Consider the following 26,914-nt stretch of genomic DNA (forward strand, 5'->3'; position numbering starts at 1 on the left):
TTCTTGTGTTAAAGCAACACCTTGGAGCAAATACTGCAATCTAGTGGTTGAAGTTCAAAATAGCAACCAACACCAGACGCCCTCCAACTGCTGATGAGCTACAAATGGGATTTATTTCAGGTCGGAACAAGATGGGTTTGTTTCTGCTCCTCTTGTCTCAGCCTCTCTGTCAGTGCATGGAAAATGTGCAGTGGTTATAGTAACACGGCAAATGCTGCACTTATTGTCTCAAATGTGTCCTGGTTAGAAGAAGAAGAAGTTCAGGAGCCAGCCATAAAGAGCCAAAATGTTGATGTTAATAAAAGCTGAGTGGAGGCTGTTGTTTACGCCCAGATGTGGTCTTCCAGCCGGGATGTGATAAGACGTGGGGAGCGTAGCCGGAGCACAGGAGGGGATTTCCACATGATGCAGGAAGCCGAGCCGCTCAGCTAACCCTTTGGATCATCCGGCAGAGGGTCAAGGGAGCAAAAAAGTGGAAAAAACAATAACTGTAAAGAAAAAGTTCAAAGGCAAAAACTTTTAATGTGTTTCTTAACTTGATCCAGACATAAACGCACACTTTTACGGCCTGTTCTCCCTCCAAAGCAGGCAGGCAGGAGCAGTGAAGGGAAAGTACCCAGCTCAGAAGAGCGTTTGTATTTAGTGTTTTGTTGCCCTTGGCTCCTGCTTAGTGCAGGTCAGCACATTTCTCAGTGCTGAAATCAACCCTCTGTGGTGTGTGTGAGTCTCCAGTGAATCTCCAGGAAGTTATAAATGCTCTTTCTTTGGCTGTCTCTCCATCTCTCCGCGCTCTGAAGACACCGACGGGGTTCCACTTAAATCCACAACAGTGACATATGACAGATTATCTGGACAAAACGCAGCTTTTAGTTTGCTGTGGGACGCTGGAAGGCTCCAACGCAGTCGATTTGAGCCACAGTGTGAAGAAAATGGAGGGAAATCAGTGAGACTCTATTAGCTCATGGTTTACATAATTCATGTAGGGAAAATGTTTGCAAAGGAGCAAATTTAAATAGCCACACACACTAAATGAGTGGGATCACTTCTCTCAGAACCCACTGGGTATTGCTGTTTAGGCCAATTCATCATTGCATACCACGGCTCCATGACGCACAACCTTTCAGGCATCTGAAACACTTGGATGTGTCGTTGCAGCTTGACTAGAACAGTCAAAGGGAAAGGTTCTGATGAGAGCTGCATCCTGTTTAGATGAGCAATCACACGATCGTCTGTATGACTTCACCGGTCTGCCAGACCGTTTTCCGACGCCGCTTCAGTTGCTTTCAGGTTTGCAGAGATTTGTTTCTGCAGCGGCTCCTTCAGCGACCCGCCGCAGCATCTCAGGCAGGATCAGAATCAGAATCAGACCTACTTTAATAATCCCAGAGGGAAATTGCTTCAGGCCTGGACTCTGACACCATGATTGTTTTCTTTATCAGGCAGTTAGTCAGAGTTTCTCTCCTGTTTGGGATCGTTGTCCTGTTGATGACCCAGTTTGGTCCCAGCTTCAGCTGGTGGACTCACGTCTGACTCTAGAATACTTTTTGTGATTAGAGGAGTTTACAGATGTCGCGCAATATTAATTACACTATATTAATGTACATTAATGCTTCAGACTTGGTGGCAGCTGGTGACACATTTTGGGGTTGCAGTAGAGGTTCTGCTGGTTCTGACCGTCTGTTTGAAGACTCGTCACCATCCTGGATCCGACCAATGGCAGCAAGTTTAACGGGTCCGCTCATAATAATAAAATAAAACTGGTTCCCTCTGCCACACAGCTGGATTGGAAACCAGCCTCGGCATCATATGGTTTCATGATCTAGATAATAAAACCCAATTAGGAACTTTAGTATCCCATTAAAATGTGTGGAAACGTCTTAGAAACATCAGGTTGAACACAGGAACAGTCATGCTGCCATATTCTTGTATTAGCAAGAAGATTCTTATTCCTGGCAGACAGTCTTAACTACCTATGCTTTAATCTTTTTTATAATTTCGCTGTCGTGAACTTTAACATTTAACATGCTGAATCAGAACTCTAGATGCAGTCATAGATGCAGCTCTTGTTTGCGTCCATTCCTGGGAAGACTGGCGCAAACAGTCCTAATTTATGTGGACGCCGGACTATTCTCTTCCTTTTGTTATCTTGCTGAATCTTGTTGCATGTTCTCCCTCCATTCTGGTGAGTCGTGTGTCTCTCCGGTCTCTTATTTCTCCAGTCAACCCTCCCAACTTTTGACTAACACAAAGCAGCTGCATGCCGAGGGACTCCAGAGAGAAAGCCGTTGCATTTGGGTGTGTTTTTTTTTATTTTTTATGCAGCAACAATTCAGTGGTTAAAAGGAGCATATGCGTTACATTACAGCATCACCAGGCCAGTAGAAACCTGCATAATCGCCTCATTATGTGTCTGCTTTATAGGACTATAAAACAGAGTCAGAATTAACAGCAGAGTACAGCTGACTTTTATGTGAGCGGAGCGGAAGGAGGAGCTACAATCTGAGAAATCTGGATTTGATCGCTTTCAGCAAACTGCACATATTTTTTTTATTTATGTCTTTTTATTTAACCTCCACTCTCTGCTCTCGTGATTCCTGGTTTACCTTTAAGCTGTGCTTCCATTCAGTCTGCAGACAGAGCGCAGAGCTGGCAGGCTGGCTCCGTAACATGCGGATGTGGCGGTCGTACACTTAATTGTTTTCAGATCTACGGCCTGGATGATTTCTTCTAACAGCTCGTACCGATTCTGAGCTTTTCGCTGAAAGCAGGGCAGCTCGGTTCATTACTGATGATTCAGCATTTTAACGAGGATTTTTCTCTCTAGAACTTTGAATGGAGAAACGAAAGATCTTCAGCCAGCTGTTTTTATTTAAATCTTCATTCTGGAAAGATGTTAGTTTAAAGTCCAGATTAGCTTTATGGGGTATTGCTGCCCTGAGTCAACAATAGTCTTGGACTCAGGTCTGGGTTTTTCAGAACCAGCCGAGTTTGAGGACTGTTGTTTATATTGGAAACAGCTTGCGGTGCAGGTTTGCCACATGTTAACGTTCAGCTTTCAGCAAATGTGTATTAACCTCGACTTACAAGCACCAAACTGGGTGGAAAAAACCTGCAGCAATCATTTAAGCTATTTTCCTCTTCAGTTATATATCTCATAAACTTACAGCTTTCCATTTAGACGCAACATAAGAAGCTGTAAACACTCATTTTACATTCTTTTTACTTCACCAAGTTATTTGGTGAATATTTTCTCCACTTTCTCCATTTTTTTTTTTTGCTCCTTGAATGCTTTTAAAATCTTCTGTTTCTATTTGGCCTCATAAATACTGGAGCCACTGGCACAAAGTTTTACTTTGTAGAAATCAAAACAGACATAGTTTACTGTAATTAACAGCTGAACATTTTTGGATCTGTAAATAAACTCCACAAAAAAGAGAAACAATTAAATGTTAATATTGTAGCGAATGATGCCTCTTTTTTCGGATCAAAAAAGAAAAAATATGATGTTGTGAACCAAATAAAAACATCCAATTTCTACTTCTTTTCTGACTGCGTCACTTCCTTTAGGACCTGACTAATAAAAACAATATTGATATAATTGTTTGAAGATTCTCATTTAGCAGCTTCCAGATCAGCTCGGCAGGATGGAGCCTTGTTGTGCATCATTTCCATTATAATTCCCACCATAAATTTTCCACTGGATTCACATCTGGGCTTTTTGCTGGCCGTGTCACAGAGTTGGCCAGGGTTCAAACACTCTTTGCTGGGTGGAGAGGTCTGTTTCCATCCTGACAAATGACATCATCACCAGAGAACCTGCTTTGGATTGATGGAATGAGTTCTGCAAGAGAACCTGACCGCTGTCTGTCCTCCTTCATCTAACATTCACCGCGCATGCACAACACTCTCTTACTTGGCTCTTCAGGAGGATTGCGTGAATAAAAATCTCTTTTAACCAAATATATCAAGAAAACTGGGGTTTCTAACAGAGAAAAACATTAGGACAAATAAAAAAATAAAAAAGAAGTCTTGGTTGATTTAAAACATCTGCACAGAACCTTTGATTTTTGAGTCCATCCTAATTCCTTGATTTTTTCCCCCCCTTGAATCTATTAAATATCCCAGCCATTGCTTCAGTTCCTCCTCAAAGCTAATAAAGCAGCAGTAGACCTGATTATCCCCTGGTTATCTTTCATGTGTTCTCCAGACCCAGAACCAGACCAGAGAGACCTCGACAGGCTCAGGACCCCCCTCTGGTGCAGCCTTAGGACACGAAGAGCAAGCGGCCCGCCAGGAGCTCCCATCTCCTCCACCGACTCCTCCGCAGATCCAGGATACCCAAACCAGAAGTCGCCAGAAAGCAGGAAAAGGTGAGCAGCTGTGACTGAGGATCCTTTGGAGTTTGTTTAGCAGAGAATGTTTGAGCAAGATGCGGCATGCTGGCACATCTAAACACAGGAGCGGAGCTGGAAGAATGCTGCCCTCAGGGTTAGGTGGGAAAACGACAGTCAAAGGTTAGAGGCACATGGTTTAGGTTTTATTTTTTACCAGAATGGCAGAAACTCAACTTGTCTTCCACAGTCATCAGAAACAAATCAAATTTACTGAATTTTAATATGCAAATGATTTTTATATATCAGGTTTATTTCCTAAACTTCAAATAAATCCCTCTTTAGAAATTAGTTTTATCAGAACAGGAAAAAGTAAATCACAACAGAGAAAGATATATTTTTTTTATACATACTTTAAACACTGAATTTGATTACGTCGTTTAACAACTTAAAACCCTATGTGACCCTGAATATTTTTGCCAGGTTTAAAAAAGGTTTCAGTAACAGTTTTTCTGCATATTTTATCATGTTTCTGTGAGGGAGGATATGTCCGTCGAAGGAGCAGCGGCCCTGATGTGAGCTTAGCTCTGATTCCTTCACTGTGTCGTTATGCTGTTCGAAGACATGCCGCAGGGTTTAATAAAGGGTTTAAAACTAAACTAATGTTATCATTTGGTGGAGTAAAAACAAAATTATTCTTCTAAGTTTATATATTCTTGATAATGAAGTTTTCAACCAGAGTGCCGTCCTCCATTCTTCCAGGATTTGCTGCTCAGTAGAGCACATCCCTGACAGCCAAGCCCATCTGTTTTCTGATTGGTTTGCTAAATTTGTGATTGACATGACATCAACCAATCAGCTGAGAGGAAGAAAATTCTGGTCTAAATTCATACTTTGAGGTTGAAACTCACAGCAGAGTTTTACACGTACATTTTTCCTTATTATCTGTAATCAGACCTTAAAAAGATTGTAGCTTGTGTAAAAAGTTGTGTAGTTATTTTGAAGCTTTTTTACACTCAAAATTCTTATCTAATGATGCAAAGACGATCAAATTCTCAGACATTTTGGTTCACAGTGTGGAAAGATTTACTTACAACTACACATTCTGATTTACAAGCACCAAATATATATGACAGGAATATGAGCCGTTACAACAGTTCTTGGTCTTCAGGCTGTTTGTGTCCTTCAAGCTAATAACAGCTAGCGTTAGCTGATGCTGTCTTCTTCACTACTGTTGCAGATACAGGAGCTCTACTGACCTTTTTATGTTGCTCTCAAACATCCATGTTGTACTGTTAGCTTAGCATGTAGCAGCGTTGAGCATTTCGTTTTTTTTCTTGTTTATCTGCCCGGGAACGTTTCTTCGAACAACGCCTTTGTTTTTATCTTGTCTCTAAAGATGGTCACATGTTTTCTTCTGGCGGCTCATTATTTGGGTCAGGTGAGCGGCTGCAGGGAGGAGACGAGCTGAGTGTCTCGGTGCGCCGCTGCAGGAAGAAGTGCAACAATTTGGGCAGATGTGATTGGGTCAGTTTATAGCAATTTTGAAAATCTGTGTGTTTAAATAGTTAATTATTTAGCATCGACTATTTGGAGGCATCAGTTATTTTCACAACCCCATTATATACCATCTTCGGTACCACTGTTACTGGTGTATAAAAAACTTAATTAAACTGCATAAACAATAAATAAACAAATGATGCAGGCTGGTACAGTGGGTTAAACCCTGTGCTGAGTTTGATTTATGCTGAAACAAGCATAAACTTCCCAAAAACAATGAAGAAAAGACATTTCATACATCATGCAGCTTAATGGTGCTTTCAGGTGACTCTGTGTGAACGCACTTCTGCACTCCAGCATGGCAGATGCTGAATTTTGATTGACTAAAGACAAATTATAGCTCTCCTCTACAATTTCTGTTATTTTTAGATTATTGTGAAGAGTTATCAGATTTTACTTTGGTTCAATGGGTAAGTTTAGGACGCCCAGCAGGGTTAAGCAAGCTTCAGGGTGGTCTCTTTCTGGCAAATATACGAGTACTTGGTCGCCCCGGTTTCAGAGCTTGGGCAAGAAACAGCCTGAAATCCTGCAGGAAGGACACTGATGGACAAAAGATAGGTTCGAATGAATCCTCCTTCTGATTGTCTGGGATGTCTGGACATTCATTCATTTGGAGAAAAAAAGCTTAGAGCTACCATTAGTCATGATTAAAGCTGCACGATATTAGAAAAACCTGTGATGACTATACTTTAAATGTAAATGTACATATTTACCAAAAACATGTGTATTCAAAAAAATGGTAATATGCATATCTAGAAGGCTTGTTTTTTAAATTAAAAGCACCTTTTCAAAACAAAAATATTTAAGCCGATAATAAACTTACATTTCATTAAGCCCACATTTCTGCATGAATAATGTTGCATTTTTATTGCTCTGATGCAATCTTAAATGCTATGTTTTTATCAGCTGGAGGTGGAAAAAAATTATAATTAACAGAAATAAAAGCTTTAAAACATCATCGGTCTATGTTAATGTGTATAATGTTTTTCCTTTTTTGTAAATAGATTAATTAAATAAATGAACTGTTCAATAATAATTCAAGTTCATTGAATATGAATGTAGATAAACAAGACATCGGTTACAGTATGTCCACATTTTCCTCACTCCTCTTATCTTTATCTGGCGCTTCCAATACTCTGTGATCTTTAGGACCTTGGACACTGTAATCTGTGTAACTGTGGGCATAAACTGCAGGGGAGACTACTGAAAAAGATAAATCTCAAACTAGTATTCAATCTATCAACTCACAACAATTATTGCATTTCAAACAGTCTTTTATTTTACTGATGACCATATACTTGTGATGTAGTGTGCAGCCATAGGGCTGATGCAGTTTTTCATCCAAGGGTGTAAGTTTCCTCCAAGTTTCACCCAGGACAGTGCAGGTTTAAGGGAAGGGAAGGGACATGTTATGGAAGAGGACTAAGGCATTGCTCCATACCCGCGAATGGGGACAATACCCCCCCCCCCCCCCCCACACACTTTTGCTCCTGTCGGGCGCGGGCGGTACCGATGCATGCATCTCGACCCCCTCCTCTTGTTCTCCAGAGCCCCCCATCCACACCGCCCTGGGGAGCCGAGCTGTTGCCAAAGTTTAGTAGATCAGAGGGGCACGATTCTCGGGACGCCTGAAAAGTGGAAGGAGAGGGGTACATTTCAATACTTTTGCTTGGATTTCCCCTCAAACCCTAAAGTATTGCCCCCCCACCCCCGTGCACCCCCACTTTTTCCCTCAAGAGGCACAAAGTGGAAAAAGAGGGGCAGACTTCAAAACGTTTACATCATCGTTTCCTCCATCACATTTAAGGTGTTGATAAGGGCCCCTCTTCTTCCACGTAGTGCCCCTTATGCCCTAAAGCCCATTCCGTTAAGAAAAACATGGGAGTAGATTAGTGACGCGTGGGTGGGCTCATTGAGAGCCTCTCGGCCTGGCCTTCACGATGATGCTCAGCTAGTGGAGCAAAGACCAAATATTGGGACAAACGTCCAGCTATGGGGTGTAGCCTCTGATATGTTGTTCAGGGCGTCGCACCGAAAAGAACGAGCCCTCACTGGCATCGGTCGGACCTTAGGCCTCTGACTGACAGGGGGTGAAAGGTGCCTTCTTTAGCTTTGTAAAATTCGGTTTTGTTTTTGTTTTTTTTATTTACAGTGAAGTTGCAGAGTGAGATTAGGGGTTTCTTTTCTTTTTAACATTTCACAGCTTTCTTTTCTTGTTAGCAACATGGTCTCCCCTCTTATTTCCACCTGTTACTCCCAAATGAGGTTTTCTGAAGTCCGATTGATCGACAGCGACTTCTTCCATTATCAGTTATTAGAAATCAGTGACCTGGTGAGCAGCTCATAAGGCCGATCTGTAACAAAACACTCAACTATGTCACCTCTGGTAACACGGCATAGCTGTCACCAACAAAAAGCACAGGCATTCAGTGAGCAAACAGGAGAGCAACATGAGCTCCATGTTGCTGCTGTTTCTGCTTTATGTGTTTAACAGCATCTGTCTGTCGGCCGTTCTGCAGTTGTTGCATATTTCTCACTCTGTGAATTAATAAAAACTCACAGGCATTCAGCAGCTCGTTGTAAACACGCACTGCTGAGTTGGACAGTTAGTTGCTGTAAATGGCCTGAAGCATTCAGAAAACCTCCACAGCTGCATCCCAAGAGGCTCCCAGCGAGGCAGAGAGTGGTCACCCCGTCTCGGTAGCTTGTTCCTTCACGCCCGATGTTTTGCCAAACAGAGCTGTGGATCTGTGCAAGTCTGAACCCACACCCACATACTTACTTGCACTGACTTTCCAACGAACGACATGGATAAAACTGAAGCAGGGTGGCTTAAACCAACTTCTAATGTTGAGGTAAAATACATGAAATTTGTACCTCAACAATATGTGCATATATATATATATATATATATATATATATATATATATATATATATATATATATATATATATATATATATATATATATAAAATACATAAAAGGAGACTTATATATATGTGTGTGTGTGTGTGTGTTTATAAACCTCTTTATACTTAGACTATACTTAGACTTTTATCATTGTAAAATTAGTTTTTTGTCATTTTAAAGTATTAAATATATATTTTGTGAGAATTGCTTTGCTGTTTTAATAATAATCAATATTAGAGTCTTGGTTAAAATACACATTTATTACACATTATAAGCTATCATCAGTTCGTGGGTAGGTTTATTTTACAAGAAAGCTGGTTCACATTACAAGTTACTCCATTTAAAACCTAATAGTAACATTAGCTATTTCTATTTCATTAACAAAGACCAATTGCATTGTGTTGCTTTTCACACATTTAGTTCTGTCACAAGTGGCTGGTGCTAAAAATTCAGGTTGCAGCCTCATGAGTTTTGATGCGACTTACTGCCCCCTTGAAGAGGGCTGGAGCTCATTTATTGTCATAATACTCATCTTGCATCATATTATATATATATCATATTATATAGTTTATCTTGCATGCCACATCTCATATCCAGCTCCCTTTCTCATTTTGCGTATACTTTATATCATATCATATCATGACTCATGTCACTTTCTGCCCTTTACATCAAAAACATATAGAAACATGATATTTACAGATGTGTGTATATATAAAAGTGTATATACTGGTTTCCTTATATAGGACATTTTTGACCAATCTGTATAATCTGACCCAATCTGTATAATATGATTGAACTTGATTTTGTAAAGTGCCTTGAGATGACATGTTTCATGATTTGGCGCTATATAAATAAAATTGAATTGAATTGAATTATATATTATTTTCTGTCATGGTGCCTGGTTTCATAGAACTTGTACAATTGCAGTAAAACGGGGGTGAGGTGTGTGGTAGGCATCACAGATGGGTTAAAGGTGTGAGGAGATCACATCAGGGATTTGTTCTAATCTCTTTTGCTTGCAGTGGTGGTGGACAGGTTGACAGATAAAGTTGGGAGGGAGCTTGCATGGACTAAAAGGTTTTAGATGACATTGTGAATCTGCAGGGACAGCAGGAAGGAGGTGGAAGAGAGGCTGGAGAGGTGGAAAAACTGCCTAAAGAATAAGGAAATGAGCGTCAGAAGAGGCAATGTGCTTTCCTCTGTATGTTTTCTTTTCTTTGATCTGTTCATGTACAACACCTTGAATTGTCTTGTTACTTAAAATATGCTACAAATAAACTTTCCTTACCTTGACTTGCCTTGCAAGATAGAGTCAATGTGTGTCCATGAAAGGTAAAAATACATAAAAGGAGACAATCGGAAAACATTTACAATACAATTATATAAAAAGATTTATTGACTTTAATCACCTACTGGCATGGCATGGGTTTCTGCATTTTCCACCTTCTTAATGTAATTTAAGCTTAACTGCCCAAAGTGACCCGGGGTCTCATTTATAAAGCTTGCGTCGCACAAAATGGGTCCTGAAACGTGCGTACGTCACTTTCACGTAAAAGTTTGGATTTATAGGAAAAAAAACTTGATGGGTAAATGCAGTCGTCACGGTTGCTCTGACCCAGGCCTAAGCTCATTTTGGAGACGAGGGGGGAAATGGCGACGCAGATGGTTAAGTGGTGATTTACAGCCAAAATGACATTGTTATTCCCCTCAGATGTTCAATTTCACTCCATAATCATAGATTGTAGACTCCATCATAAGGATTCCAAACTGCGGTGTTACTCATGCACTGGTGACACATAACTATACAAAATGACCTTTCAATAAAATAAAAAGTTCCTATAAGCCATTTTAAATTACAAATAAATGTCCGCATAACATTTTATCGGGGTTTTCAACCATCGCGTTCCACCCTGATCTTCACAAGGTGTGCGACAACTACTTTAATTGCTGTAAATGGTCAAATACACTTGTGTGTGGATGCATTGGCTCATGGAAGGTGCAGATGGGAGAATTAAAATCGCAGTTTCAGGGATCATATGTTTCCTGGCCGAGGTGGACGACTGGCCAAGATCCCGCTTTAGACTCTGAGCATTACATTCTGCTATAACCTACAGAGGAAAGTGGCTACACCCCCCCCCCCCCCCACCAGGTGCTGAAAGGCCGCTCTCCAGCCCCCAGAGCGCAGTTCACTTCCTGCTCCCACCCATGCAGTGCAGTGTTCATCTGCTTCCTAAAATGCTTTTTGCAGTGTTTTTTCTTTTGTAATTCATTGTATTTTATTTTCATTTCATTTTATTTTTATAAAAAAAAAATTGGGGTCTTTATCATTGTGGGGGAAACCTCTCATTCTTCCTTGTCTCGCTCTCTTCTCTCAATTTTGATCTAAACGCACAGCCTCAGAGGGACGCGGCTGTCTTCCGACATTTACAGCAGCAATCAGGCTTAATTTTTAAAGGGTTCTTTTAATGTGCATAACATCTGTGCTTTTACCTCTGATTCACAAATTTAATGAACGCCTCTCTGTGATATTTTCCCAAACATTCTTTGCTTTTTCTCCGTGGCTGCCACATGACCATGATGAAAAAGATGATCTAACTGGCCCGTTTTTAAGCCACATTAACATTCATGAGGTGCTTTGCATCGACCGTTTACGGTTGAATCTGGGTGTGTAGAGGGCAGAACCTGAGGCGGAACCAGGTACGCACTCGTTCAGGTACAGCTGCGATCTATAAAGGGAAATTGTGTGTGCATGGTTTCATAAAGCTGAATTTATTTTTGGCCTTTTAGTATGGATTCTACGCAAAGTTCTCTAAATGAGACCCCTGGCCTTAGATAAAGCTAATAAAGCTTTTACTCCTCCTTGAACTGATGTGTGCTTCTTTCAGCTGTGATTGAACGTGTGCTGCTGAGAAAGGTGACCCACAAATCAGAGAATGGCAGCGAATACGTGTTTGAGGTAGACGAACACTCCTAACATACTTTTTTTAATTACATTCAGCCTCTCTTCTTCATTATACTAATACTGTCCTCCTTTCTCTCCTCTGTTTCTCCAGGTGGGCTGGTCCAACGGTTCTACGTCATCTGTTGTGAAAACGCAGCAGGAGGTGGCAGAGCTGATATCCCAGGTAATAATCGCTGTTATTCTCGGGTTACTCGTATTTGCTGCTGTTCAATATTTGGCAGTCTAACCAGTTAATTTCTGCATAAAATGTGTAGAAGAAAATATATAGAAATAGCTACGTGGCAACAAAGAGAGGAGTGTTAAAGAATCAGCCTGAAGTTATGTTAAAGTGTTAAGTGAAGTCCATTAAATTGACTAAATGGAGCAATGAAAGATAGATAAGTGAATGAGTTGTTAATGTTTTTTTGTTTTTGTTTTGTTTGTAAAAAGCTCAGTTTCATCAGCATAGTGTGACACTGTCTACTGCTGTGTCAGTCATTTTTAATTTAATCGTGCTGAATTTTCCCCTGCTAGCTTTCACAAGTGTTTCCTGATGATGGACTGGAGAAGTTCCTCCATCAGTCCTTAGAGGTCGACACCAGGTTAGTCCAAATACGTCACCTCTCCAAAGTTTTGGTCTTTTTCACAACTGGCAAATTACTTTCACTCCAACTCTCACTTCTTTAAGCGTAAATTTAGTTTTTCATGTCTACAGTGAGATAATGCATGATTTGTTCATCAGTTCACGTGGCATATAGTGCACCAAGAAAATGTTTTCACACTTTTGGATTTTTTTTGGTAGTAAATTATTTAGATGGGATTTTGTGTCATTCAACACAGCATGGGACAACTCTGTGGAGTGGAAGGGCAACTATGTGTGATTTTCACGTTTTATTTACAGCTAATAATCTGAAAATGGTGCTTGTGTTTACCCCTCTTTTCTCTGAAACCCCTAAATGAAATAAAATATAGAATAACCAATCTACATTTAGAAGTCACCTTATGAGTAAATAGAGCTTGTGTGTAATTTATAAACCCAACTGTTCATTGAAGCCTTCTGAGCTTTGTTGGAGAACATTGGTGAACGAGCAGCATCATGAGGACCAAGGAACATCACATATTATAGATTTTAGTTGTAAAGTGACAAATAGTGAAAAAGTTTAAGACTGTGAATTATTTTTATTTTTAATGTCTATCCGACTCAAAGCCTCAGAGGAGTTTCAAGATGGAGCACGACTTTCCTCTGACGTTTAAAATTGCAATCAAGTTCACTTTTTGTGGGGAACATCTGTGCTTTGCCTCTGATTTTTTAACATTTTATAAACTCCTCTCTGTTATTTTTATTTCACAGTGTCTTTGCTTTTTCTCCGTTGTTGCAATTCACAATGAAAAAAACAAAACAATCAGCTGACCTATCTTTAATCCAGAATAACATTCACGAGGTGCTTTGCGTCGACCATTTACACGGTTTTCTTTTTTCGGGCATTCGTGCACTTTTAGTGTGGATTCTATGCAAAGCAGGAAAAGAATCCAAAGCACACCGTCTAGAGTGGTCAAAAGAAATAAAATCAAGGTTTTGGAGTGGCCTAGTCAAAGTATGGACTTAGATCAAATCAAGATCATGTGGAACGAAGCAGAGATGAAGCAATTCTGCAAAGCAGAGTGGGCAAAAATTTCTCCACAGTTATTTAATAAAGTTGTTGCAACTGCTGGATGACAGCTGTTGATGCTGAGGGTGGAGCAACCAGCAAAACATTCAGGGGACAATTATAGTTTAGTTAATTAATGAATTCACTAGCTATGTTGTTATGTCTGTGCTGGTTGGTTTGGATAGCTGTGTTCCTTCAATGAATGAAATCATTAGAAAATTGCATTTCGTATTTACTCAGGAGATCTTTGTCCTCATTCTTTGTTTGCCATGAACATCTTTGATTTGTGTCTGTGTGTTATATGTGAACTCTGAGCCGGTGTCTCACCAAAATTTCATTATGGGTACATAATGACAATAAAGAATCTTGATTTCTTGGTGATCTGAAACATTTAAGTGTGTCAAAAAAAAAAAGAAGCAAAAACTGCATGAAATGTGTAAGGTTGCAAAGACTTCTTCACACCTCTTCCTCTTCTCTCCTGACTCTAGTGTTGCTCCAACATGTAACGCATCTCCCAGGTGTCTGACCGCTCTACCTGGCCACGTCCTTCATCACCACACCGTCCAGCTGTTCTTCACCTCCAACAGGCCCGTGTCTCCCAACTGTCCCTCGTCTCCCTCCTCCGCCAGACTACCTCCGCCTTCCTCCCTACCCAGCAGTCCTGCTGCCCCCACCTGCCCGCTCACTTCCAGCTCCAGTAAGTCCTGCCGTACTTCATGATCCGTTGGGTTTGATCTTTGTGGCACAGCAGGACCTATGAAACCAGGAAGTCTCGATAGCGGGGTTATGAAACATGAGCGATCCGTGAATGGTCTCAGGACGAGCAGGTGGGGCAGATGTCCATCTTGTGTTGGGGTGTTTGGGATGAGAGGAGAGGTAGGGTCTATTTTGGTCCGGTGTTGGAATTCACTGTGGCATGTTTGTGTTGGGAAGCCCAGAGTGTGGTGACCTCATACTTGTTTGTGTGTGTGTGTTCGATGTAATAGTGTGACTTCATCTCAGAGTGTATTTATAGCTGCCGGTGCGGCATGTGTCTCTCTGTGTTACTCTGTGTTCATGCCTCTGACTCGGTCCAGGCTCTCAGTAGCAGGATTGTCAGCAGGTCCAGTTCCATGGTGAAGTTCTCCCATCAACACGCCCTTCCCCACAATGTGCGACAGTCCATCCTGTACACACTCAACTGGGAAAGCATTATTTTACCGTGCATGCATGTCTCTGCAGCCAGAGAGCCACAGATTCCTGTAGGAGTTCAGTGTCCGTGTTCCTCAGATTTTCTTGTTGTCGTGTTTGGTTCGTTTGTATGACTCTGTGCAAAATTCCAGCATTTGTTTCCCCTCTGAGCAGCAATTATCTGTTTTTAAGGTAATCTTGATTAAGAATCAGAGTTTTCTGTCTAATTTTTTATCCCAAGTGTCGCCAATACCATCTTCAGCTGATTACAGTTTCTCTTTAAGAACTGCAGGTGCCTCCCAATGAATTAAAATATGATTGAAAAGTTAATTTAGTTCAATTATCAGATTCAAAAAGGTGAACCATTTGTTATGGAACTGAGCTCAGAATGGATCTGATCTGAGGAATTCTTGTTGATGAAGGTGTCTTTATTTTTCTCTGTTACAGATGCTGACTGTACAGTGCAGTACAGAGGAGCGAACAGGTGACGGCCTTTTTTTTCTTCCTGCATCAGAACGTGTTTTTACTTTTAGGTTTTCTAAATATTTACCTATTTTCTGAGGATATACTAATACTAAAATGGTTAAACTTTACCTCTACTTTACTGTAATCTATGCATGTGGTTCAAATGTACTGTATTATGTAGAGTATCATTTAACGGTTGTTTTTCCAGCGGGTTTAAGGACGATATTCCTAACGATGAATTTTAAAAATAAGGTTTTGTTGCTCAAGCTTGAATTATTGATTTTCTTTGATCTGCGAAGGGTTAAAAATCCTTCATACAAGTTCCAATATTTACATAAATTCTTTCAAGTCTGAAAAAGGGCTTTTTTGCTTTTCATTTGAGTAGCAGGGCTGGGCAATAAATAGATTTTATCAATTAATTCAAATCTACAACTTTTTAAGATTAAAATTTTGGAAAATCTGAATTTTATTTTGCAATGCACTCATTGGACTTCCATGAAGATTATAACAGCAATGCTGAATATATGTTTAAGAAAATATATTGTCAAAATATTGTAAAAAGAAAACTTTCTTTGTTTACCATAATTTCAGGCACTTTAGTTTACAACGTTTTTTAAGTTACCATATTTTTCAGACCATAGGTCGCATTATTTAGAAATTTGTTTCACACAATCCAAGACTAAAAACTGACATTTTATCTGGTAAGGCAATTTATTCAATTGCACAGCTGCATCCACAATCAGCTGAGTAATATGGAACATACCTGGGAGGATGAATGGGGTAAATTAGCATAACAAGCTAGCAACTCCAATGCAGAAAGTTCTCATCAGAGCATTTCGGTCTAATTAAGCCCTAAATTAGAACGTGAGCGTAACGGTGCTACGTGCTAAGCTAACAGTACGACACAGATGTCTCAGAGCAACATAAAGCTCAGTGCAGCATCAGTGAAGTTGTAAACCGCCCAGACAACAGACCTGTAAGCTAGCGCTAGCTGTTATTAGCGTCACGCACAGCCCAGTTACAGGTTCTGTCTCAGTCTGGGCCCGTCAGGCGGCACCAATCAACGCCTCTCTGCGTTAATGCAGACTGAAGCAGTGAAGCAACATACAAAACATGTGTTCAGTCTTTGTTGTCTATAAGTTAATGTTTTAATTCATTTTTTTAAGTGGTACAGGAGCAGCATTTACTTTCCACAAGCCTAGAGCGCCCTCTTGCTGCTATAGACGGTAATGTTTACTCCTTGGTTCATGTTGCTTAATATGAATTACCATTTAAATTTGATATATAAGTCGCACCTGAATATAAGTCACAGGATCAGCCAAACTATGAAGAAAAGTGCAACTTATAGTCCAAAAAATACGGTGGTTTGAAGTTACACAAGTGAAGTTCTTTCCTGTTCTTAGCTCGTAGCAGCAAACATTTAGTTATGTTTTCATTGTTTTCAACAGCAGGGAGGCCATCTTGTTTTACCAGCATGTTTCACAGCTTGTATTTAGTTGCACTTTGAATTCAGGTTTAACTCCCAGACAAAATGCTTGACATAAAAGCAAGTTTTTTAAATAATTTATTTTTTTTTTTTTTTGTGAGACAAAAAGGAGGGGGGAAATCGATTAATAGGATTTTGTATAATGAAATCTGAGATTTTATTTTTAAGTCATATCGCCCAGCCTTATTTAGTGGGGCCACAAACGTCCAGAGATGTTTTACTGAAAAACGGACTCAGGCATACCCAGTCATTAAACTCAAGGGTTTTCAAAGAAAGTTCCTGTTCTTGTGGCTGGAAATAAACTGAAAACATTTTCCAAACCAACAACGACCCATTAAATTAGAAAACAGTGCAACTTTCTTATATCATAGACCCCTTCTCGAACTTACAGTGACAGGTTTCATTAAGATATTTAATTTCAGAAGCTTTTAAATTGAAAGAAAAAAGTAATAGCTCTTTGTTTCTCGGCCTCAGCCTGATAAATCTGAGCTATAATATAAATTAGGATTTATGAGCTATGATGTATGGTGAAATCGGCTCGGAGGCTGAAACGAACGAGGGAAACGATCGTCTGCAGAATTAAAGTTGCAACAAATCTGTTTCTGTTCCTCCTTAATTTATTTATGTGGATCTTCTCCTCTTGGAGGCCCCAGCACAGCGGTCTCCGGGCTGACGTATGAATCCACTTTCACTGTATTTATCGTAAACCAGGGCTTTCCGCAGCGTGACCCGGGGACCTTTGTGGTCCCTGGAATGATTTTGTTTGGCAAATGTAAGTCAAGAATGATTTGGTCCACCAGCACGGGTGGTTGATCCAGACAGATGCTTTTTATTTTTAATTGGGGCAAAATTATAACAAACAAGTTAAAATCTTGTCATAATTGAGAATGTTTGGTACAGCACAACTTTTACTAATGAAACATTTTATATTCTCTCATAGTAAATAGGACCACATCTATCCAGTGACTTTTACTCAAATGCAGACTTTGGTGCACCACAATCAGCTTTTAATTAATTTATTAAATTGGCTAAACATGGCAAATGTTTTAATTTAAAGACCGACCCAATTCCTGTTCTTATTTTTTTTAATCGAGCCCAAAAGAATTTGCAAACTAGGCAACCATCTTTTAATAAAAACAAATGTGTAAAACGTTGATTTAACCGTCCATTTTCTACAAAAAATCTGATGAACGATTTAATTTGATTAAAATAATTATTTTATAATAATTAAATTAAAATATTGCATGCTCTTGTTTTGTGGAGCAGATAAAATATTATATTTTTTTGGCCCTCGAGTACTTTTGACTCGACAGGAATGGAGACCGCTGCCTTAAACAAGGAACAAAATGCCCAAACAGAGCAGAGGACTTCCTTTCATAGAGCGGGAACCTTATATTACGAGAATACCTGGTTTAACCTCCTAAATCTAACCGCACTGAAGATGTTCAGACTACGTCTAAAAGCAACTTTTATTCTGCCAAGTGGGGTTGAGACATTTAACCAAGTGTGTGTGTGAATGGGGTTGCATACGTCTACCTGTGGGGCTTCACTGCATAATTATTCCACCATAAAAAGGGAAAGTTTGGATAATCTGGAATCGCTGCCGTTCCTCTCCATGACGTAAACCTGAGCGAACCGTGCCGCAATCTGCTGGGGTGGAAATGGGCGATGCCTTAAGATAGAGCACAGTGGAGAATAGTTGCTGAGTCGTCGGTTTTAGTTCCATGTCAGACTGAATTTCAGTGATAACGACGGTTTCTCTCCTGTCTTAGGGCGGTGTACCGCGTGGCCAGTGTCCAGCCCGTGGTCAGCACCCACAGCTCCGTCCTGACTCGTTCCCCTCCTCACCTCTCCTCCCTCCTGCCTCCTCCCCCCGTTGCTCCTCCCCAGCACCCTCCGCCGCCCCCCTCCATGCACCCGCTCCCCCTGAGGAGCCCCGCGGCCGGTGGAGGCGACACATCCTCCCCGCTGCATCACAGTCAGCCTCACTCGTCCCTGCAGCACCACCTCCATCAGCAAACCGGCGTTCAGCCCAGCACGCAGTCCCTGCACCTGTCCCACTCCCAGCAGGGGCCCCACTCACACCCCCTGGTCCGCTCACAGTCCCATCCGGCACAGATAGCACAGTCCCAGCCCAACCCCCCGGAGCAGAACGGCATCCTGGACTGGCTGCGCAAGCTTCGGCTTCACAAGTACTACCCGGTCTTCAAACAGCTCACCATGGAGGAGGTCTGCACCATTCTACGTTGTATTAAAAATTAAAACACCAGCGGGTAATTATTATGACCTTTTTAACGAAAAATGTCCAAACCTTTTCCTGTGGACAGTTTTTAGCTCTGACGGAGGAGGACCTCAACAAGTACGACTTGACCCAGGGCGCAAAGAAGAAACTCAAGACTCAGCTGGAGCTTCAGAAATCAGCAGAGTAAGCCTGAGAAAATTCAGTCTGTCGGACGTGTTTGGCTGGAAAAGCATCTTTTTACCTCAGCCAGAACATCTGGAGAGTCTCAGGAAATCAGATGTGTTTAAACATAACTGCAAATCTCAGCAGTCAGATTATTTCTTTTGTAAATTTCCACGTTTCTCTGATGGAGTTCACGATTCAAATGACTGTTTTATCGCTAGGAAACATTTAAAGTAATCTTGTAAAGCATCAATCTGATTTACTGTTGGACAGAGTTGGGTTTTTGGCCCCACCTCAGGTCCATGATTGAGTAACGGGCAGGCTGATCGGCCGCCGATATCTGGCGGTGTAAAACCTGAACTTAGAGTCCATAAACGGTCAATGGTTAACCGGCTGGTGGGGGATCAGAGAGATAAGACGTACTCTGACGAGAGGAAATCTGTGTGGAAACAAAAAGAAAACCTGCAGGGAAATCTCTCTACAGGTTTTATTAGTCTGTACGCGCGCTGGTCCAAACCTGTGCATACATTTCCTTTAGGCCTCAGCTGTGTCCGTTCCCAGCATCAGCAGCTCTCCAGCCAGGTGAGGATGGGTGTGTTTGTGCTGAAACGGGATGCAGAAAATAGAAAGTTCCCCCAGCAGTTTTTTCCACAGTAATAAACATGTTGTTACAGAAGAGCCAAACTGGCAGATTTAATGGAAAATGTCTCCCCCTGGTGGATAAACGTTGATTTCTGTGTTTTCTGGTGCGTCAACAGCAGAGAGATGAAGATGGAGAAGAGGCCCTGCGGCGGCATCGCCAGGGTGACGCCTTCCAGTCACATGGGAATCTCCACTCATCCCACTTCCCCTGCAGGTAAATCTGAGGCATTCTTTTTCTTTTGTCAGAAGTGTAGACAAAAAGCAAATTTGAAGCATTACAGTTAAGTTTTAATGACATTTTGAAGGCATCACGCTTTGGTGGTCAGTAGGGATGATTTGATTTCCCAGCAGGTGACTGGAACTTATCAAACTTATATTCAGTTTGATAATCCTAAATCACTCTTTCACATCTCCATTTTCTATCCACATGTCACTGATTTGCCAAACTAATCTAAACCCATGTACTTAATCCCTGTGACTCAGTTCATTTATCTTGGGAGCAAACTATTCTGATGAATTTTTTAGATTAAAATATAAAATATAGGTAAAATTTTCAGAATTTTTTGAGAATTTTTCAGATTTTCTGAATTCATGTAAATATTGGGGGGGAAATTTAAATTACGTTTTACAATTTTTTTTTTGTCAAAACAGAAATGTAATCTAGGCACATAAAACTAAATATATACTGTTGGAGACACGGTATTCTGGGAGCATTTGGGGAATTTTATGATACAGATTAGGGCTGGACAATAATTCAATAACAATATTATCGATCGATAGACGTAAATCGATGATAGAAAAAAAGGGTCAATAAAAAGTTCAATAAATTAACAGTTTTCCTTAGTTTTGCATTCTAGCCATGTAGGTTAATATTTCAATCATTACATCTTCCCAACCAATCACAACGCAGACCCAGAAACCAAGCCCCGCCCCCTTCGAAGAGTTTACATTGCTTCTTGTTAAAACGTCTCACACAGTTGGGAAGTGAGTTAATTTACCCTGGAATTGTGTCACACGTGTAAGGAAATTTGGGGTTGCTGTTCATGTCAAAGTGTCCCACAGCAGTGTGTGACCAGCAGGAGAAGGAGGTCCCACGTTTGTCGCCTGTGCACTACGGAGGCCCCTGGGTAGCAAATGGATAAATAGCTAAATTTCCACTTTTTTTTCAAACTTTGATAATCCAATCCAGTGAATAACAAAAATAAGAGCAGAATCGGTTTATTCTTGGACGGATGAGAACTGCTTTGAATTCAAGAGTGGAAGCAGTCTGCTGGGTTTCTTGGATAGACCGCTTTTTACTGATTAGCTTTTTATCATAACCTGAATCTGACTTCATGGTGTAATCATGGATCTGAAATGGATCAGTTTCCCTTCTAAAATGCCTTAAGGGAACTTTTCTTCTATTTTGGTACCAGTGATGAGCCAAAAAGTTCAAGTGCATCTAGTTCAAGCAAAGTATAATTATTGTTGGTTTTCACAAACCCGCTGGACGATGCTGCAAACTAAAGTTAAATGTTTGTCGATTGAGCGTTCGTCCTGCGATGTTGTGCAACTTTAACGTGTCGACATACAGAGTCTGCTTTACTAAACAGAAATTAAACTAATCTCTTTCTCACACAGGTTGTGTTGAATGTCAGTGTTTGACTTTGACAAGAAAATCTCTGCTGGTTAGAAGTTTAAAAAAAGAGAAAAGTGGAAATTAGAATTGGCCTAAAAACTGAAGTCAGTGTATTTCTAACTGTTGCATTGTTTAAAAAGAGGCAAATCTATGTGCATTCAGTAATACCGATGCCTTAAGACCTGTTTAGTACCTAAACGAAGCTGAATTAATGTTGTTTAAACCAGTGGAGCATTGTCGTTTTGTAAAGGTCAGGTGTGAAAGATGTCCTGAAAAGACAGAATATTGTGTCTAATCATTAATGATGGTGAATTTCCTCCACTGTGGGGCAGGGGAGCTGCGGGGGGAGGTGGACGGAGCGCCGCATCCTCCTCCTCTCCATCACCTGATGTCCACAGACAGCAGCTCGTCCCCTGGATTCTCCGGCTGCTCCTGCTCCCCCTGGATGGCGCTCTGCTGTGACTCGGCCGTCGACCGGACCAGAGACGTGCTGGGGCGTAAGTTTTCCAACAGAACCTTGGAGCAGAACAGATGTAGAGATGTTTATGATTAAAGAATAAACTGATTAAACCCAGCTCTGAACACACCGTGCTCTGGTTCAGGTGTTTCAGGTCCAAACCCGCCCGGTGGCACGGAGAAGGACCGCTTCATCTTGAACTCCACGGGTTCCGGTCGTCCCACAGCCCAAGTTCTTCCCGTCCAGACGGATCCTGCTCCTCCTCACCCGCCGTCCTGCTCCTCCCACCTTCCCTTTGGCTTCCTTCAGACCGCTTACCACCCACAGCCCAGTTACCCCCAGTCTGTGCCCAACCCGGCACGCATCCTGTCCTCCCCACGCAAACCCAGACCCTCCCCGCTCTGCACCGACGACAGGACGAAGCCACTGGGCGCTGTTGCCGTCGGAGCGGGTTTTGGTTTGGGGCACGGAGTGGGGGTGGCGGCCAGGCTGGAGAACCAGTTCTCAGGTCTCAGCGTGGATGGTTCCCCGGGACCGCAGGAGCCCGCAGTCGGTCGCAGGCGGACAGGGGGGCCCATGGGTCTGATGGTGGAAACCAGCTCTGCTCTGACCTCCACCTCCAACAGCCTCCACCACGTCTCCCAGCCCCCGCTGCTCTTCCACCTCTCCTCCTCTCCGACGGGATACCACATCTATCCCCCACCCTCCTCCTCCTGCACTTCCTCCACGTCCGCCAACCCGTCTGGGGCCGGCCCCGGTAACCCGTACTACCAGCCCACCTCCAGCCCCACCCTGCCCACCACCTCAGCCCCCTCCTCCGACCAGAGTCCTGCTCAGAGCGCCTCCGCGTGCGTCTGCAGCTCCTGCGGATGCCACGGGCATTGCAGCCCCTACGCGGGGCTGCCAGGATATGCGGCGGCCGGCTACCTGCAGCCCTTCTCGGCCGGGCCCTCGCTGTTCACGCTGGGGCCCCTGCTCCACCTCAGCCCGCTCATCGCCTCGTCCAGCGCCGCCGGCCCCGGAGCGCCGCACTTCTCCTACCCCATGATGGTCCCGCCTCCTGTCTACCGTCAGAGTCCCACGTCACACGAGCCGCAACCGGGCTTTGGGTTCTACCAGCCACATGGCTTCATGGGAAACGGAGGCCAGAAACGGGCGGCAGGGAACATGTCCTGCTATAACTGTGGCGGCGGCGGACACCGAGCAGAGGACTGCAAACAGCCACCGATGGACTCGGTGCAGCAGGGTGAGACAATCATCAGCTACAGAAAACACATTTTAGCTCCGGATTAACTGTTTAAAAGAAAAAAAAAACACTTTCCTAGCCCTTAAATACATTTTTGTTGTGGATTTGAAAAATTGTACATTTACAGGGTGCTTGCGCAAGTCTTGAAAATCTTAATAAGTATGGAATTTTGAAACACTGTTTTCCAGACCTTGAAAAGTCTTGCATTTTGTGTGAAAGTCTTAATAAAGTATGGGAAAAAAATGTATGGTAGAATTTTACAGTATGCTCAAAGGCATTGTGAAATGAGAAATAGGAAGGTAGGCTATAAAACTATAATTTTACTAACTGGTCACGTACTGTATTAGCCTAATGGAATCAAACACTTGTTTGATGTGAAATTCATGTACTTGCGATTTTCATGTTTTGAAACGTTTTCATCAGTAAAAGCATAATTTACTGTGAATAATGCATTTGTTCATTGAATACTGGCCTACAAAAATTAACATTTCTAAGAAACAGTTTGTACAATCTCAACCAATGAAGTAGGCAGTAGGCACACAAGTATACAAGTACATAAAGTTAAGGTCTTGGGGGGAAAAAAAATATCTGTTTTAAAAAAGTCTGGAAAAAGTCTGGAATTTTAATTTGGAAAAAGAGCAAGCACCCTGATTTAGTTGGCATTAAATTTAATAAAAACTATAAAAAAATGTATCTATTTCTAACCAAGAGGCAAAGGTAGAACCAAGTTAATAAAAATACACACAGTTAGTTTATCTGAGCTCAGTTTTTCTTATCTCGGATCATCATACTTTAGCTTTGCTTCTCTGTATAATCATTTTTATCTTCGCTTGCCTTACTTTATCATATCTTATCTTGGCTTGGGTTGCCTAGCTTGTTTTAGCTTAGCTTTGTTTATATTTTATTGTCTTGGCAAATTTAGTTGATCACATTTACTTATCTTAGCTTGGCTTTCCTTCACTTTGTTTAGATTGCTTGATTCCCTTATCTTTGCTTTCTTGTCTTAGCTTAGCTTAGTATAGTTTAGTTTGTCTTAGCTTCCCTTAGCTACGCCTTTTCTTCTAGCTTTGCTGAACCTAGCTTATCCAATTTAGTTTATCACAGCCTATACTTTTTTGTGCATGACTTAGCTTACCATACTTATGCTTTTCTTGGCTTGCCATCCCTTTTTTGCCATATAATTTATTTAGACTTGAATGAGCTTACTTTGTTTTAGCTTAGCATCCTGTATCTTTTTTTACCTTGACATATTTAGTTTATCATTGTTTACTTATTTTAGCTGGCCTAACTTTAACTTATTTTAGCTTGACTTTCCCAAAGTATTCTTTGTTTGCATTAGCTTAGCTTGTTTTACAGAAATTCACTCAGCTCTTCCTTCACTACTTGCTACTCTGTAACGCTAACAGCAGCCAGTCACTTAATAGCTCTTGCCACAACTTATTACCTCCTGATTAATAAAAGGCTTAAATTGGAGACATTTCCGGGCCAGGGACAGGTTTTGGAGAACAACTTTGTCTTTTTCTGTCCAGAAAATACATGCCTTCTAAATGTGATAACAGCACCCCCTGCTGTTTGGTCTGTAGCTGCGGTCAGTTGTATGGTGAATATTATGAATAAACTCCTAAAAAAAGGACAAAACTTAATGTATTTGAGGTTTATCTGTAATAGTAATTGTTTGATATTATTTTTGCCATGAGGTTCATAGTTAAAAATTGACTGAAGGAACGAGTCGAACATTTCGACTTTTGCAGCGTTGGATGTCAAACTCAGACTTTTACAGTCTAATGTGTTTCTCTGCTGTATTTTTTAGGAACGTTTCGGCTGAAGTTCACGCCTCACTCTCAGAATAAGGACTCAGGGGACTAAACCACCTTGAGGCGGTGACGTTTGAACTGTCAAGCTGCTGGAAAGGCTTTTACCTGATGTTGCTGCAGAGGACCAGGGACAAATCAGCGAGTCTGTGATCTCTCCATAAGCAGTGCTCATGGAGAGATGGTTCGTCTTCAGATTTTATGTGTTCCCTTCAGATACAACCAGGAACTTCTACACTCGGATCATCTCTACAGGAATCCCTACGTTGCTTCCTCGCCATCGAACATCAGAAGCAGCTTCTCAGCCAAATCATGGAGTATTTAATGTTATCTGGAAGTCTGAAAAACCAAAGGCAGTTCCGTTTCTGAAATCTCACTCTGCTTTTTCAGTTTTCTGACTCTGTAATTTAAGTATTATCCTTCATTTTGCAGCTCATCTTTGTGGTGAAATCAGGTTTGGGTTGACGTCTTTTCGCACAAACAAGCCAACAATATATTCCAAGGCTTTTGCAGGATCGATCCAGGTGGCGACTGTTCTATTACTCCAAAGCATTACAGCAGCAGCTGAATCAACATTTGTGTGGACATTACCGCCATGCAACCTCAGGTTTGGATGCATCCAGTTTAACTACAATCCAAGACTGAACTTAAAGCTCGAGGAGCTGAAACACGATGGACAGATTGATCACTGCCATGACAAACAGCGCATGGCCTCAGTTTCACCTGGAGTGAACAACAGTGTCTTACTTCTACAGGAAGAGGCGTCGTCTGCCTTTATGTGGCCTGAAAAGTTCGCCTCTGCAGCCTTTCTACCTCTGAGCTGAGCTGAAGGCAGAGACTTGTTTATACTGTGTTTGGACACCAATGTGCCGAAACGTTTCAAAGTGCCAACGTTCTCTGAGTTCAGGGCGAGCGATGACGGGCCGGGATTCTGGGCAGGACCCAGATCAGCCCTGCACACACGGGGTCCGTCTTGAGATCCTAGTATCTGCACCCCTCTTAATGTTGAGGATTCAGAGCGGCTTATTCTGCTTTTATCTTTTTTGCTTCTGTTGCTGAGCTCTGCACACCGAGGCTCCAGCGTGCACGTTGCTTCGTCTGACGTTAATTTTTTAAAAAGTTCAGTTTGAGAAGGTTTCAGCAGTTCTGCAGCTCCTCCGTTTGTCTGCAGCTCATACTTCATATTGCAGAAAGTGTTTTAAAAATGAAACATTCGGACATTTGAGGAAAGATGTTTTGAATAAAAACCTGTTTTAGTTCAGTCTTTCAGGACAACAGACGTGTTTATTTCTTTATTAACAGGGCAATAATAAATACTGAAGCCTGTGTCAAAACTTTCAGCAACGTAGTAATTGCAACAGGACAACCAGTTTCGGTTCAATCTGCTGGCTTAATGGCTTTAACGACCACCCATTATTAAGGGGTGGTCCTGTTTCTGTTGAATTTGCATGTTATCTAAGCCATTACAAGGCCTTTGTTTGGCAGTAGTATAAAGCTTGGTACTGCACATTACGCCAGACTTTTTGAATTGAGAAAGCTTCCAGGAGAGGAAGTGAAACGTCTTCAACTACGGAAAACAAGTCCAGTTGCTTTGTTTTTTTTTTTACCTTTTTTTGGAACCCCACGTTTAAAGTAAAATCTTTAAAATCACACAGGTGTATCTCATCAGGTGTGCACGACTAAAACATTATCACTCAATATTTTGAAGGAAGTTTTCCCCGTTTAACACATTTAGTTTCCTGACTGATGAAGTGAGAGTGAACATCATGGTGAGATTCACAGATTTGTCTGAGACCTATCTACCACAAGTCTGATCAGGGGTTTAAATCAGTCATTCTGATAAAAATAATCCACAATTTGAGGAGATAAAAAAAATGCCAGCATGCTCAGACCGAGCAAGTTCACCCTGAGAGCAGATTGCGAGGTGTTCTAAGAAGAACTTCAGGATTAATGAGTCTGAAACTGAGTTACTCGGACAGAGGACATCCATTCTTCCGCTTATCCGAAATCAGGGCGAGAGGTCTAGGAGAGAAACGGACATTTTTCTCCCCAGCAACATCCTCCAGCTCATTCTGGGGGATCCCAAGCCAGACGAGATATATAGTCCCTCCAACAAGTTCTCGGACCTGGGGTCTCCTCCCAGTGGGATGTGCCAGGAAAACCTGCAAACGGAGGCATCCTGATCAGCTGTCCAGACCACCTCAACTGGCTCCTCTCTATATGG

At 41.7% G+C, this 26,914-nt stretch overlaps 1 protein-coding gene across 1 annotated transcript in view; it reads left to right on the forward strand.

The window, feature by feature from the left end:
- zcchc14 (zinc finger, CCHC domain containing 14) overlaps positions 1-24,880 on the forward strand; it is a 32,656-nt gene extending 7,776 nt beyond the window's left edge. Inside the window, exons 3-14 of the mRNA XM_036126537.1 lie at positions 4,214-4,370; positions 11,687-11,757; positions 11,855-11,926; positions 12,277-12,344; positions 13,910-14,088; positions 15,009-15,045; positions 18,285-18,741; positions 18,840-18,937; positions 19,675-19,772; positions 21,509-21,673; positions 21,788-22,879; positions 24,690-24,880. Of these exons, the coding sequence (XP_035982430.1) occupies positions 4,214-4,370; positions 11,687-11,757; positions 11,855-11,926; positions 12,277-12,344; positions 13,910-14,088; positions 15,009-15,045; positions 18,285-18,741; positions 18,840-18,937; positions 19,675-19,772; positions 21,509-21,673; positions 21,788-22,879; positions 24,690-24,745 (2,550 nt within the window). The 3' untranslated portion in view covers positions 24,746-24,880. The remainder of the gene's footprint in view (positions 1-4,213; positions 4,371-11,686; positions 11,758-11,854; positions 11,927-12,276; positions 12,345-13,909; positions 14,089-15,008; positions 15,046-18,284; positions 18,742-18,839; positions 18,938-19,674; positions 19,773-21,508; positions 21,674-21,787; positions 22,880-24,689) is intronic.
- The last annotated feature ends 2,034 nt before the right edge of the window (positions 24,881-26,914 follow it).

Source organism: Fundulus heteroclitus, chromosome 2 (genome assembly GCF_011125445.2).
Source record: "Fundulus heteroclitus isolate FHET01 chromosome 2, MU-UCD_Fhet_4.1, whole genome shotgun sequence".
NCBI classification, from domain to species: Eukaryota; Metazoa; Chordata; class Actinopteri; order Cyprinodontiformes; family Fundulidae; genus Fundulus; species Fundulus heteroclitus.